General features: G+C 37.0%; 1 protein-coding gene across 1 annotated transcript; it reads left to right on the forward strand.

Annotated features, from left to right (window-relative positions):
* The first annotated feature begins 6787 nt into the window (after window positions 1–6787).
* LOC136063087 (uncharacterized mitochondrial protein AtMg00810-like) lies at window positions 6788–7228 on the forward strand. Its single transcript, XM_065762985.1, has one exon. The coding sequence runs from the start codon at window positions 6788–6790 to the stop codon at window positions 7226–7228; it is 441 nt and encodes a 146-aa protein (XP_065619057.1).
* The last annotated feature ends 8892 nt before the right edge of the window (window positions 7229–16120 follow it).

Here is a 16120-nt window from a genome sequence, read left to right on the forward strand (position 1 = left end):
ACACTGATGTTAAAACTGAATTAGCTAGTGAAAACTCAAACAAGGGTAAATCTATCTTAGGAGCACCCCCTAAGCAAGATAAGAAAGATGCTAAAAACCCTAGACCTAAAAAGGCTAACTCTCAAAAGCCAAAATAGAAGAAGCAGCATCTCTATCATCATTGTGGAGCTGCCGGTCATACTCAGCCAAATTGCTACAAGTGGCTAGCCACTTAACAGAACAACGGCATGAGAGCATCTGGAAGCCAAAATCAGCTTCAATCCTCTCTTACTCCTCTTGGAGATTTTCTAAAAGCCCTCATGCTCCTTTTGAACTTTAACGGTTTCAATTCTCCCCCCTTAAAGCCAGTTCAAGGGTTCAATCAAAGGAAAGGTTCTTCCAAGATGTGAAAGAAAAAGGTCTCTAAATGATTTTATCACTTTCTTCTATCTTCTTGTTTTTATTTGTTGCATTACTTGTGTGTTTTGCATTTTTTTTTAGTCAGTCTAGTTTTATGTTTTGTTTTGATAGCATGTTTTTGTGTGTTTATTTTTAGTTTTGTTATTTTGTTTTTGATATACAAATAAAAAAAATTTTTGAAAAAAAAAAATAATACAAAAAGAGTGTGTGTTTTATATACATTGGTACTTATGTACCTTGGATGGCCATTAAAACAAAATTTTCTAAACTTTGTATCTTTTGTAACTTAGATGAGCATCTCCATGCACAACTAAGCAAGTAAGCTTTGTGACTCTTGTTTGTGATGAGTAAGATTAAGTTATCTCTTAAAACTTAATACTCATATCACTCTTTTTGACGGATAGGACTAGAAAATCCTAAGAGAAATGTATAAATAACCATCTCACCACTATTGCCCGCCAATCATTATACTTCGGCATAGCAAAAGTGCAGTGTCAAAGACAACCGTATGCTTCGGCATAGCAAAAGTGCAGTGTCAAATGCTTAACATCTTGGGTATTTCTTTCCTCTCTTTTTATGCCCATGCATGATATGCTTAAAAGAAAATATGTAAGGAAAAATAAAAAGCAAAAAGATCAAAAATGCTTTAAAATGGTTGCAAGTGTGTATTCTAGGAGATGTGGGAGTTATAAGATGTACCTTGAAGGTGATAGTCCCCATCAAACAATTATGATTATGTGTGAGTTAAAGTTATTTTCTCATATCGTCATAACATATATACACGTATGCAATCTTGCGATGTTTTTTACACACAACACGCAATATTCTTTGCTGCTATTGATACATGTGCAAGTACAATGTGATTTGGTCATCACAAGTGTTTACATGTGCTAATGTATGCTCACTAAACTGTCTTGACTTGTTTTTGAAAAATAAAATTGATTAGACTTGTTTTGTGTGTGTGTGTGTGTGTATATGTGTTTTTGAGGATCCATGTGCTTAAAATGTTTGATGAAAGATGATTTTGAGAGCTTAATATATTGATTGGATCATTGGTTGAGGTGCATATTGGATTGCATTTATGTTTGTGTTTTTCACTTCTCGAAAAACTGTTTTTAAAAGCTGGCTCGACACCTCCTCGACACCTCCTCGTTACCTTGTTATCTGTCGAGCTTCTCAAGCCTTTTTCTTATCACAATCTCGACACCTCCTCGACACCTGGTGGATTGATCGTGAAAGTTCCTGCCTCCTCGATACCTTGTGGATCAATCGAGATTCTGTTCCTTGAAGGTGTTTCTTGTTCCTCGATACCTCTTGACACTTGCAGCTGTCGAAGGCCATTTTCTCGGCACTTACCTCAACAAATTCCTCGATACCTCTCAACACCTCATCTGTCGAGAATTACTGATGCTCCTATATAAGCTGCTGTCGCAATTTAGTTCTCATTTTCTTGATCTCTCTCGATTTATCCACGGCTGTTCATCTCCCAAACTTCTTTTTTCTCACTCAAAATCTTCAACCCACGTGATTTTCGGCCTTCCTTGCTTCAAATCACTTGGTATGATCTCTTTCTCCTTCATTATTCATGCATTTTATGTTTTGAATCTTAGGTTTTGGGGTTTTTGAAAATTTTTGGGGTTTTTCAAAATTGATGAGTTTTTTCTTGAAATTTTGGGTTGGGTTTTCACTTAAATGTGTTCAAAATGTCATACATTGCATTACATGTGCATTAGAATGGTATTTTCATGCATTTAGATGTGTATTCTATGCTTGTGTGCTAGTAGGATTGGATTGGGCTGAGCCCATGATGCTTTTTACTTTTGCATGTCACATGTTCATGCATTCCTCATGCATATGTACTCTTTATTCAATATATTTGATATATTTGAATTGTTTTAGGACTTTTCTAATTGTCTCTTTCTCTCCCTCTTTCTTATTCTGTTTACGTTAGTAGTGTCTATGGCACCTAAGCATAAATCCACTCTGGCTCGGAACCCTCTGCGTTCTGGAGCTTCTTCCTCTTTTGATTCTGCTCCTCTTAATCTTCGGTTCTATGATGAGGATGCCCACAAGGAATTTTCGGAGAACTTTTCTAGACGAGGTCTTCATTCGGAACGCCAAGTTATTTTGGCAGACTTCGTTGACACTGACCTTCCCTCTGTCATTCACAGTAGGGGATGGTAATCACTGTGTGAGTCCCGGTCACTTGTCCTCTCGTACTTATTTAGGAGTTTTACTCCAACATGCATGGGATTGATCGTTCAGTACCTGTCTTTTTCACTCGCGTTTGAGGTACACGTATCCCTATTACACTGCAGCTAGTTATGGATGTGCTTCGGATTCCTAGAATAGAGTTTCCTAACTATCCTTCTTGTGAGCGTCTGAGGACTATGTCCAAAGATGAGCTCATTTTTGCTTTTTATGAGTGCCCTGTTGATTGGGGTGAACATCAGTATACATCATTTAGACCTTTTGCTAAAGGTCCTAAATTCTTAAACATGGTGATTACTTTTGTACTCCATCCACTCTCTTACTACAACTCCATCACAGAGCCTCGTGCTTGATTTTTGTTATCTCTTCTTGAGCATCTTACTATAGATTTTCCTTCTTATTTCATTCTTTCTATCATTGATGTTCAGATTCGGCGTCCCGTGATAAGCTCATATTTCCTTCCGCTATCATGAGGATCTTACGCCATTTTTCTGTCCCTTTTTCTATGTCCAACCACTTTACACACATTTATACCATAGATGCCGCTACTGTAAAACGTAGTGAGGCTCAATTTAGGTCGAGACAGCCGAATTCCACTCCTCCCTCCTGTTCAGCTCCATCCAGATCTGCTCCATCTACATCTGCTCCTTCTTTCTCTATGGGCGATGTATCTTTTGGAGACATCATGGCGCAACTGCAGCGGATAGATGCTCACCTTGATACACTCTCCACTGAGTTGTATCAGGTGAATGTTCGTGTTAGTCATATTGCATGATGGCAGGCGACCATGGGTGGTTTTGCTCTTGAGGCTACTCCTTCACCACCTCCTCCAGCAGCTTCTGATTCTGAAGATGATGATGACAAGGATGATGATGCTTCAGATGATGATGATGGAGATGTTATCTCTACTGATGAGATGTCTACTTGACATACTTACCCTTTGTCACTCGTGACAAAAATGGGGAGTAGTTTTGGATATGAGAGTAGTCATCTTAGGGGGAGAGTTAGTATATGACATTTTTGATAGGGGGAGTGTTGATTCTTGAGGGATGTAGTGACGTTATGATGTATCTTTTTTTTTCTATTATTTTTAGATACATTGTTCTTGTATATGAGGTCTTGTGACTAGTTTTTACATACATTATATTTATTTTCTCTATATATGTGGATGTATGTTTCTTTCACCTATCTCTTCATGTGTTGTTTCTTTTCTATCATTATACACATGTTCCTTATACTTTTATGCAATCCATTATTTCTGTTTCACACAAGATGCCTTAATAAGTTTTGTTTAAAGCGTTTCAGAAATATAGGTTGTTAAAGTCTACTTGCCATACTCTTTTCTTGCAAAGTTTTTCAAGAGTTTGTGATAGGATAGATTTTATTGTATTCAACAAGTGAATATGAGTTGAATGATTTATGACTTCTTTCATATGTTCATTTGTCTGTTGTGGTTTTGTCACGGATTGCCAAAGGGGGAGATTATTAGAACATATGTGTTTTCACTTGTTAAGACCATATGTCATTTGTTTATGTAAATTGGCTAATCCTTTGACAAAACGCACTCTACTTGTAATTGGGTAGTTCTAGGTGTTTTTAATACTTCAAGAAACAATGTTTCAAAATCAAATGTTGAAGTCATCAAGTCTGTTAAAAAAAAACAAGCTGAAGTGCAAATTCATTAAAGCTCAACACCTGCTCGATAGCTCCTTGACACTTTGTTATCCATCGAGATTTATAAAATCAGATTTTTTGATCTGATTTCTTGGGATCCGTGAATGTGTCTTTGAGATTTCTTTTCTCCTAACCTTAGACATATAAAAAGATTATTTTAAGAGCCATCAAATTGTACACAAGTTGCACAAGCATTGAACAAACTCTGTTCAAGTAATTTGTGATTAAAGACGAAGTTCTTAACCTAGTTCATCTCTTCTAAAGAAGTTGCTGTGTATTTTGCACCAAAGGGTTTTATGACCAAGTATCTTCCTGATCTTCATCATGTAGGATGAATTGAAGAATTTTACAGCCAACCTCTCCTTCTAGGTGTTGAAGTCGCGTACTAGGATCAACGCATTAATTAGTCACGTACTAGGATCAACGCATTAATTAGTCACGTACTTGGGAGTTGTGCATCAAAAAGGGGAACTGTCACTATAGATCAAGTCTAATTGGGTATTGGGGTAAGGGTTCAACTGTAGGTTGGTAAGGTACTTGGGATTCCTTTACTTGTAACTGCTTGATTTGATAAAAGTGGAGTTTCGGGAGTGGTGACCTGAAAATCACCCAGTGGGGTTTTTACCGCAAGTGTTTTCCCCATTCGTAAACAAATAACCGTATTATTTAATTTCCGCTGCTTAATTAGTTTATTGGTGATTTGTTTGTGCTTCCACGCGTTTGCATGATAAATTGATTAATTAATAACTTGGCTAATTAATTAATTGGTTTAATCACTAGGGGTCATTCAGTTTGTGGCCTATCGACGACCTTTTGGAGTTACTTCATGTGGATCTAATGGGCCCAACAAGAATCGAAAGCATGGGCAGAAAGCACTATATTATAGTGGTAGTTGATAATTTCTCAAGGTACTCTTGGGTGGAATTCCTTAGAGAGAAGTCGGAAACATGTGATAAAATGGAAAGGTTATGCAAGAGGCTACAGAATAAAAAGGGGTTCCCATAGTCAAAATCAAAAGTGATCATGGGAAGGAATTTGAAAATACTAAATTTGAAGCCTTTTGCAATGAGCATAGCATCAAGAAGGAATTTTCAGCTCCAAAGACTCCACAATAGAATGGGGTGGTTGAAAGAAAGAACCGGGTGATCCAAGAGATGGCAAGAGTTATGTTACTTAACAAAAACATTCCACAAAAATTTTGGGCAAAAGTTGTGAATACATCATGTCACATTGGGAATAGAATTTATTTCTGAGCAGGGACAAAGAAGACGTCATATGAAATTTGGAGAGAAAAGAAACCAAAGGTGAAATATTTCAGAATATTTGGAAGTAAATGTTACATTCTAAATGACAAAGAAAATCCTGGAAAATTTGATGCTAAAAGTAATGAAGCGATATTCCTAAGATACTCATAAATAGCCGAGCATATAGAGTATACAACAAGCGCACTAAGACAGTGATTGAGTCAATAAATGTGGTCATAGATGACACCATCTCAGAAAAGGACAGTAATGATGATGGCAAGGGGCTAAATCTTAAGAAGAATAAGGATGATGATGATATGTCTCTAGGTGATGATGCTAAGAAAGAATCACCAGAAAAGAAGTCTACACCTCCTATATCAAGAAGAGAGACTAGATCAACACAAGGAGTTTCAAGCCTACTCACACTTCTAGAAGTCCAACCTTCAATCTCTCGTGATGAGGAACCTTCAACTTCCAAGAGACCATCGTCAAGAGTAACTCTCAATCACCCACCAAGCAATATCATTGGTGATGTAAATGAGAGACTTCGTTTGAGAAGAGGACCAAGCTATAGTGTGAATCATGTGACGTACAATTGTTATCTTGCTCAATTTGAACCCAAAAAGGTAGAGGAAGCTCTTAAAGACAAGAATTGGATAGAGTCTATGCACTAAGAGCTACATCAATTTGTTAGAAATGATGTATAGGAGTTGGTTCTAAGGCCCAAGGATACATATGTGATCGGCACCAAGTGGATTTTTAAGAACAAGATTGATGAAGATGGTGAAGTTGTTTGAAACAAGTCTAGATTGGTGGCTCAAGGATATATTCAAGTTAAAGGCATAGATTTCGATGAATCATTTGCACCGGTAGTAAGACTAGAGTCAATCCGAATTCTTTTCTCCATAGCATGTATTATGGACTTCAAGTTGTACCAAATGGATGTGAAGAGTGCCTTCTTGAATGGTTTTCTAAATGAAGAAGTGTTTGTTGAGTAGCCAAAGGGTTTTCAAGGCCCTCAGTTTTCGGATCATGTGTTAAGGTTAAAGAAAGCATTATATGGGTTGAAGCAAGCACCAAGAGCATGATATGATCGCCTCACCACATACTTATTGGATCATAGTTTCAAGAGAGGCCAAGCCGATCGAACATTGTTTGTTAAAAGAGATGAAAAATCTCTCCTTGTCGCTCAAGTGTATGTGGATGATATTGTTTTTGGATCAACAATTGATCAACTAGCTCATGATTTTTTGGAAGAAATGAAAAGGGAATTTGAAATGAACATAGTGGGAGAGTTGAACTACTTCCTAGGGCTTCAAGTGAAACAACGGAAAGATAGAATATTCATCTCTCAAGAGAAATATGCCAAAAATCTTGTCAAAAGATTTGGTCTAGACTCTAGGAAACACACTTCCACTCCCATGAGTTCGTCAGCAAAACGGAGCATAGATGCAGCTGGTGTCGACATAGACCCAACACTATACCGAAGCATGATTGGTAGTTTTCTCTATCTCACTATAAGTAGGCCAGAAATTGCTTTTAGTGTCAGGGTATGTGTACGATTCCAAGCAGCTCCTAAAGAGTCCCACTTGACGGTAGTCAAGCGAATTATTCCCTATATCAATGGTACATCTGACTATGGGATCTGGTATTCGAAAGATTCGAATGAGTGCTTGGCTAGATATTTAGATGCTGACTAGGCCGGGTGCATTGATGATAGGAAAAGCACTTCCGATGGTTGCTTCTATCTTGGAAATAACTTGGTTTCATGGACGAGAAAAAAGCAGAATTCAGTCTTTCTTTCAACGGCTAAAGTTGAATATATAGCAGCAGGAAGTTGTTGTGCACAACTACTATGGATGAGAAAGCTGCTACATGACTATGGAATTTCTCAAGACACTATGTGTGTGTTTTGTGATAACACTAGTGCCATAAATCTGTCAAAGAATCCAGTTCAACACTCAAAATCCAAGCATATCGAGATCCAGTATCACTTCATTCGGGACTTGGTGGAGGATAAGATTGTGTGTCTAGAGTTCATCAACACTAACAATCAAAAGGAAAACATATTCACTAAACCTCTTGATGGTCCGAGGTTTGAATCCTTGCGTAAGACCATTTATGTCGGTATCATTCCTTGAACTCTATCTTCCATGTGATCTTTTTGTGTTCACTTATGAATTTTTTTGTCATACATGTTATGTGTATTTGCATTCCTTTACTTAAAATGTTTTTACGTTGCTTTTGATCAATCTTTTCTAGATTTTTTTTTTTTTTCTTGTGTGTCAAAAATCTAAAAATGCATAAAAAGTAGAAAATCCAAAAAGTTTAATCGACATTGTTGAGTTTTGTCTCAAAGCATGTTTTGCCTTGTACCTTTGTACTGATGGCTTTATGTATCTACGAGCTTAACTTGTTCCCTATGCACTCATATCATTGTGGAAGAAATCTTGAAATCTATGTGACTGTTGTAAATAGATCTTCAACCTTGTCATGAATGATTAGTGAATGATTTTCTTGATCTTGAGACATGCATAGACTTATGCCTATATATCTTCCCACTCTTTATTTTATTGTTTTTGCTTAAAGAGCTCATGAAATGTAAATCTCCAAATGAAAAGAGATATTGAGCTACAAAAGCCTGTCGCACATACTAGTATTTGACTAAAAAAAAGGGAAAGCGATCAAAATAAAATGTATGGTGCCAAAAAGCCAAAGGCTAACTCATCAAATTGAAATATCAAAAATTTCAGGCATCAAATCTCAAAATGAGATGTATTGATTCAAAAAGATCAATTGATATGATGTATATGAAGTCAAATGAAAAGTTTCAAAATTATGTAATCAGGTTTATGTGGGAGGTTATATATGCATATTTCTGTAATTGAGATGGATCACTCTATCTAGTGCTAGTTGTGTATGTCTTGATTGAATTGATCATTGAAGCTTCACATTAGACTAAGGACTATCTCATTTTTGATATCCACACACATCACACATGTCTATGTTCAATGAATGACATACTCATTTGTGTGATTGTACTTAATTAAATGTGTTTTCACATGCTCAATCTTTGTTGATCAAATACAAAAAGATTTTTTAGTGTTTTAGTTGTTTTTGGAAAGTATTTTATTTTTACAAAAATTGTCAAAATTTCAAAAATAGTGTTACCTTGTTTTGGTGACTTAGTTGCTGGTTGGTCCAGTCGCATGACCCCTGTCGCGAGCATTACTTAGAAGGTCTTCGCGACTCATTGGTAGGTCAAAGTCCCAGTTGCAAAAAATACTTAGATTATTTTTCAAAATTTGGGTTTTTATGTTTCTTGCGGCTCAGTATGGCGACTTGTTCGTGAGTGGAAGGTCCAATCACGAGGGGTACACAAAGATTTTTGTGGATTGAAGCGACTTTCTTGTGGGTAGACCTTCCAGTTGCGAAAAACACTTAGAAAATTTTTCAAAATTTTAAGCATTTTGGCAGCTGGCCTTGGCGACTTGAACGCGATTTGACTCAGTCACGAAAATCGCGTGTTTTGCTCAATAAGAGTTTTTTTCAAGACTGGTTTCAAAAACTTTTCATTTTTTCCTCACACCCCGTGGTTGTTCATCTTCTGGTCTAACTTTCACTCTTTCAAAACCACCGTGTTCATACACAAAATCTTCAACTTCTCGTTCACCACTTTCTCAAACTTCAAGGAAAGGTATGGGTTTTGTTTCTTACTCATTATATTTTACATTTACTGCATATATCTCTTGGATTGTGTGTTTTTGCTGATATTTGTATATCTCTTGATTGAATATGGGTATCTAATCTTCTGGTGAAATTGATGTGTGATTTTTGGTGCTTATGTACTAATCTACTTTATCTTGAGTAAACATTGTGTTATTAGTGGCATACACACACTCATTGTCATGTTTGGGACCTAAATTTCAAGTTTTTAGGGTTTTCTTCATTATCCATGTTTTGGAACTAACCCAATGCTAATAATGTTTGGTGTCTTTTGTGGTTTCTCTTGTTATGGGTAAAACATGATGCATGGTGAAAATGTCTCCATTCAATAGAGTAGTTATGAAAGGGGGCAGCAGCAAAGGGAAGGAGCCTATCATTGATGTTGATGACCTCTCACCTAGAACAAAAAGGACTCGTTCACCATTAGGAATGTTCGATCCCAACAAGTTTAGATCCTATGTTGCCTTTTAGACTCATGAGAATTATTTCAGAGATGCTAAACCGTTGGTTGAAAGGGCTGTTGATCAACCTTCTCTTCTTGACACCGACATCCTTAAATAGTTTGCTCTCTAGGATTGGAACCACTTTCTCTTTGACCTTGATGAAGCATATGAGAATTTGGAAAAAGAGTTTTATGCCAATGCAATTGTTGAAGGCGAAGAACTCAAGTGCTGGGTTAGAAGAAAAAGTTTCTCAGTCTCTCCCACATATCTGGCAGAGATCCTTCACATCAATCGACTGAAGCTTAAAAACTCACCGATATATGATGATCTTTGTCCAGATGAGGACCTACTTTGGGATGCTCTTAGAAAAGAATTGGAATTCTCACCAAATGCAACTCAATTAGTGTTTCCTCTCTTCCTCAGAAATTGAGGGTGCTTACAATCATCATGTTTCACAATATGTACCCCCTATCCAGCACAGGGTATATGAACCTCGGACGTGCCTTGTTTCTTTATGATCTGATCTCTGATGTAGAGATTGACATTTGTGCACATATCTTTCACATTCTACGTAAAACGGTTCTACGAACTGAGCCAAGGACATGCATTCCTTTTTGCTGCCTCATTTCTAGGATTTTGAAGCTCAAAGGGATTCATCCATCAGAAGATGAGTCTCCCTGCACAAAACCAAGTCCAATCAACATGCGTACGTTCAACGCTAGCATTGGTCATAGTAAGAAAGGAATCAAAACGAAAACTTCAGCGTCTCACAGTGGTTTGCCCTCTAGCTCATCCTCCTTTGATGAGAAGCTAGACAACATTGTGGCATCTGTCCAAGAGTTAAGCACCAAGATGTTCGGACTCGCATCCATCTTGCACCATCACAACATTTGGTGTGATATGAAGGTCGCTTCTCTCCAAACTCAATTGGACCAAATTTAAAGAAAGCTAGAAAAAGATGAGGACTAGCTATTCCATGACAAAAAGGGGAAGATGATGTTGATAGGAGGAGTACAATGATAGGGGAAGAAAAAACTTGATCAAAGGGGGAGATTTCAGCAAGCAGGCCTATGTTTAATATTTTGCTTCATATTAGCATGTTTCAATGTTTATGTTATGTTATATTCAGTTTAAAGTTTTGTTCTGTACCTTTGCTTATGTAGCTTTTGTTTTGTACACATGCTTTGTAGCCTAGTACTTGTTGTTAAATGTTATGCATTTTCTTTAAGTACATCACTTTTGTACCCTTGTTGGATTTTTATCCTTAATGTAATTACCTAGTGTTGTTGCATTGGTTAAGTGTTGAACATGCAAATAATACTTTGCAATTAAGCTTATTAGCTTGCATGTCCGGATGTTCATTCAATGTATAAATAAGCATTCAGATCACTGTTTATAGTGATTGTTCGTTTTTGGTCAAGCCATGGTCTATTGTTTTATTCCATTTTGCATGATTGCATTGTGCTTGCTCCATATGCATTACAAGTTTTCTACACACAATGATCATATTGTGTTGTTGTGTTTTAAGAGATACTTGTTCTTATGATTCAAGAACTTCACAGATTCTAGAGTTAGGTATGAGTGAGTTTCTGTTCAACCGTTCCCAACTCACGCGTTAAGTCTAAAGTTTGTTGTAGGGTTTTGTCACGGAATAGCCAAAGGGGGAGATTGTAAAGTTGAATTTAATCAACCATTATGTTGATTTTATTCCATGCCAAATTTGCTTGTATTTCAGCATTTAAAAACCTTGTATTTAGGTGGGAATCATGTAAGGGAAGTGTGAGAGAGAGTGTGAAGAAATGTTCAAGAATGTGCAGTGAAGTAGGAACTCGCAACTAAATCTCGCGAGTGGCTCGCGACTAGCAAGCCGCTAGAAAATCACATAAGTGAAGCATGTAAAGAAGTTGAACCGTAATGCCAGCTGTTGCAATACAAGACAAAAAGTCCAGAATGACCATTCAGTTAGCTAGCGGCTTGAACTCTCGACTCAATCAAGTCGCGAGGCCAAGTTGCCAGCCAACTCTGTTTTGGAAAAATGACTCTTCGCATTCCAAACACACACCAGTATATATAGACCCTTATACCCACAAAATGTAGAGAGTTTCTAGAGAGAATTTTGAGAGAGAAACCCTAGAGAAAAACAAGATTGACCACAATCTTTACATAGAGACTCTTCAAATTCCTCTATTCTCACCCTTTCCATTGTTACATCCTTGAGAGGTTCATTATCCAAATCCTTTTCTCACCATACTCATATCTGTGGGAAAGTTATTTGGTGCTTGGGAAGCAGTTAGGAAGGGACCAATGGTTATTGGTTGATGTTGTGGGCTATAGCGGAATCTGGTAAGCTAGAAAAGATAAAGGTTCAGCATAACCTCGTTGGAGCAAAAAACTTGGAAGGCTTAGGTACACTGGGTAGATTAGGCTTAGAGGGTCTTCTATTATTCATGTATCCCAACTTCATTTTCTAGTGGATTATTGACTGCTTGGAGGGCGGCGGAGACGTTTTACACTGAGGATTTCGGTTTCCTCTTCGATAACACATCATTGTATTGTCCTTGTGTTTGCATCTCTCTTCCCTTAATCTTTGCCTTTTAATTTCTATTGTGGATGTGACTTAAATTGGTTTAGATTATTTATCAATTCTATTATTTGCTTATGTTCATTTTTCGCACATATATTGTTTGACATTAAGCTTGAATTGATAATTTTATAATTGGGGGTCTAAACATTCATAGTGTTTTATACGCTATTTGAACTTTCAAGGACATTATCTTATTATACCTCCTTTATTTGATGACACTAACTATGCATACTGGAAAATACGCATAAGAACTTTCTTGCAGTCTTTAGATGAGAAAGGGTGGCAAGCTGTGAAGATAGGATGGAGCAAGCCTACAGAAGCGTCGGCCGACTAGGATGATGCTAAGATCAAGGCAGCAAACTTCAACAATAGGGCATTGAATACTCTATTCAGTGCAGTAACGAATAGGGAGTTCAAGAAGATATTCGCCACTAAAACTTCAAAGAAAGCATGGACCATCCTCCAAACAACCTATAAAGAAACCATGGCTGTCAAGGACTTAAAGTTTTAGAGGTTCACTACCGGCTTTGAAGAGATCAANAAAAAAGAAAAGAAATGGAGGAAAATAAGTACTTTCAGGAAATGAGTAATCTTTTTCTTTGCTTCTTACCATTTGTGATTTTGCAAGTAACTATCTTGAAAAAGATCAAGTCTATCATTTATGTGTTCAACTAGTTCAGAAATTTGTGAAGTTCACAGAATATTTCAAGTAAGAATGAATGCAAATCACTCTGTATGACCAGTTTCCATCCTCAAATAGCTTCAACAACCTGATGATGACTAGTAATCCTTGGGATCTTGGTTAGTTTGTAGGCCTTAATCTCTAGCACCATTGGTAACGTTAAGGACTGATAATTACTAACATATTTTTTTGTGATCCAATTGGCATTATTTTTATTTGGATTCATTACTTTAAACTATTTGTATTATGCACTAATCACAATAGGCTATTAACCTAGGCAATCAATTCTCATACACTTTATTGTAGGACATGCTTCTAGTAGGAATAAGTCTAGGGCCACAACTTGTGTCACAACTCGCCCATGTGGCGAGTTGTGGTTGATGGAGGAGTGATGGTGGGTCCATGTGGGGACACCCCTTCACCAACCACAACTCGCCACATAGGCGAGTTGTGACACAAATTGTGCCATAAGTTATGGCACTAGACTTATTTTTCTAGCAAGGATCGGAACAACATTAAGCACAGTGGAATGTGTAATGGCAATGTTATTACACAACCCAAAAAAAGAGCAAAAGCCCAAGATGAACTTAAAGAAGTCCTAGGCAAGGATGGACTTGTGTAAGAGCCATCTCAAAGTTCCATTATCTTCAAGTTATAGTGAAAGAAACTTTTTGATTGCACAATCTAATGCCTTTTCTAGTTCCCCGTGAGGCTGAAACAAATGTAGAATTATGTGGCTTTATTGTGCCCAAAAATGCACAAATGCTAATAAATGTGTGGGCAATGGAACTCAAGCATATGGCAAAACCCAAATTTATTTATGCCCAAAATGTTTTTAGTGCAAGATATTGACTTTGAAGACCAAGATTTTGAGCTAATTCCCTTTAGGGCTAGAAGAAGGATATTCCTTGGATTGCCATTAACTAACAGAATGGTGCATTTGATGTTAGCTTCTCTTGTTCACTACTTTGCTTGGAAGCTCCCAAATGAGATAAGGCCAGAAGACATGGACATGGGTGAGATGTTTGGGCTTACCTTACATAGGGCAATGCCCCTCCAAGTTATTCCCATCAAATCCTTGTAACATTGATTGTTTGTTCCTAGTTCAATATGGATGTGAATTTGTCTATGTGTAATCCGATGTCTTCAATATTAGGATTTTCCACAAGGATAACAGAGCAAAACAATTATATATCATACATCATTATTTTGAAGTTTTAAAATAAGTTCTACTTAGATCAATTAGTAAAGTCTTGTTGTCACATAAGATTCGAATTCCACCTACACGTGACCAATAATCTTGCTTTCAAAATGGAGATAATCATTTGGCATTTATCTTGGCCTTTGTATTTGGCTTTCTTGTCTATCCGGACTTTTAGACGAGAGAGTACCTCATATGGTCAATTTTTTTTGGACATGATGAAATTAAAGATCGAGAGAAAACTAAAACAAAAAGTAAGAGAGAAAGAAAGAACATAAAGAAATTATGTGATTTTACTTGACAACATGCATCTACATGAAAAAGTCCTAGGTGACTACATCTTTTCTATTCTCAATTGTATTTACAATAAACTCTTAGAGCATTCATATCAGTTCTTCTAAATTTTCTATCTATTTTACATGAAAAAACCTACTTTTTCTATTTTACACGTCTACTTTTACAAAACACCCACATCAGTTTATCTATTCTACATATTTATTCAATAAAATATTCATTATTTTACAATTTTCTATTATTCACTCCCTCACTGCCCCTCTCTCTCACAAACCCACAGCCACCATAACCGCCATCATCACCACCATCATTAGAAACCAAAACCCATTAAATTAGAAACCAATCTCCAAACACACCGATCAAAACTCCATCAGAACCCACCTGATCTCCACCCAAAATCAAAGAAAAATCAACATCAGATCAACCAACATCGATCAACCCACACAAAGAAAAATCAACGCCGATCAAAACGCCATCATCTCCATGCCTCCACGCCTCCACACATGCCCAAATCAACCCACAACCCAAATCAACCCAGACCAAGCAAACCCACACAAACCAAGACCAACCCACACTGTAAACTCAGATTAAACCACCATCGAGACCTCCCCACGTCGCCGCCATCAATCATCGACCCAAACCCACACCGCCACCATCGAGACCACGCCACATGCCACGCGCCGATCTCGCCACACTGTGAACTCTTGTGGCATGCTTTGAACGAGAGAGAGAGATGTGAGAGAGGGAGAGAGAAATGAGGATGAAAGAATGGAGTGGGTTTTTTGAGAGAGAAAGAGAGAGCACACAATGCCTAAGAGAGAGGGAGGTGAGAGTCAGGTAGAGAGGAGAGAGAAAAAACTATTAAAAAACTAAATACATGTATTAACCCAATATCTTACATATTTGCACAACTATTATATATATATTGACATAAAAACAATATTATTAACCACGAAAAAATAATAAGCAAACATTACATAAAAATTGAAAACAAATCAAAATTGGTATTATTCAGTGTAACCATGTGCAATTTCAAAGAACATAATAAATATTAAAAAAAAAAAAAAAACCCTGAAAACAAGAGAAGCTCTAAATCCCAATTGAAAAAAGCACAGGGTAAGACACTGTAATCATGAAACGACTCAACCGAGTAAAAATCAAAATATCCCAATGCCCCTAATAGTGGCTGAGTAAATGCAGGAGTGAATAGAGATCAAAATGTTTTGGTTATTCTAATAGCCACCCACTATTCATAGAAACACACATATACAGTTCCCACTCCTTGCTACCAAAGCCACCAAATACTCTTAACTACAGCGTACAAAATGAATATCAATATGAGTATAGCATAAAAAGCATGGGCAACGTGATTTTTATAAATATTAAAGAAATTTTTTAATGGAATATTAAAGAATGACAAAGCCAGCAATTTTCATGATTTTTATAAATATATATATATATATATTTTAAATTAAAATAAATAAAATAAAAAGAACCAGAGAAGTACCGTCGCGAATGGATCGTCACGCCGTACCGTCGCGAATGGGTGTGTATCGGCGATGGTTGCCGGAACCGTTGCGAATGGGTTGGGGTTGTGGTTATCAGCGACGGTTGGAGCTTCCTTCAAATCGGCGTTCTTCAAATCGTTGTCCTTCAAATCGG

Source organism: Quercus suber, unplaced genomic scaffold, assembly GCF_002906115.3.
Source record: "Quercus suber isolate HL8 unplaced genomic scaffold, Cork oak 2.0 scaffold_20, whole genome shotgun sequence".
Lineage (NCBI taxonomy): Eukaryota > Viridiplantae > Streptophyta > Magnoliopsida > Fagales > Fagaceae > Quercus > Quercus suber.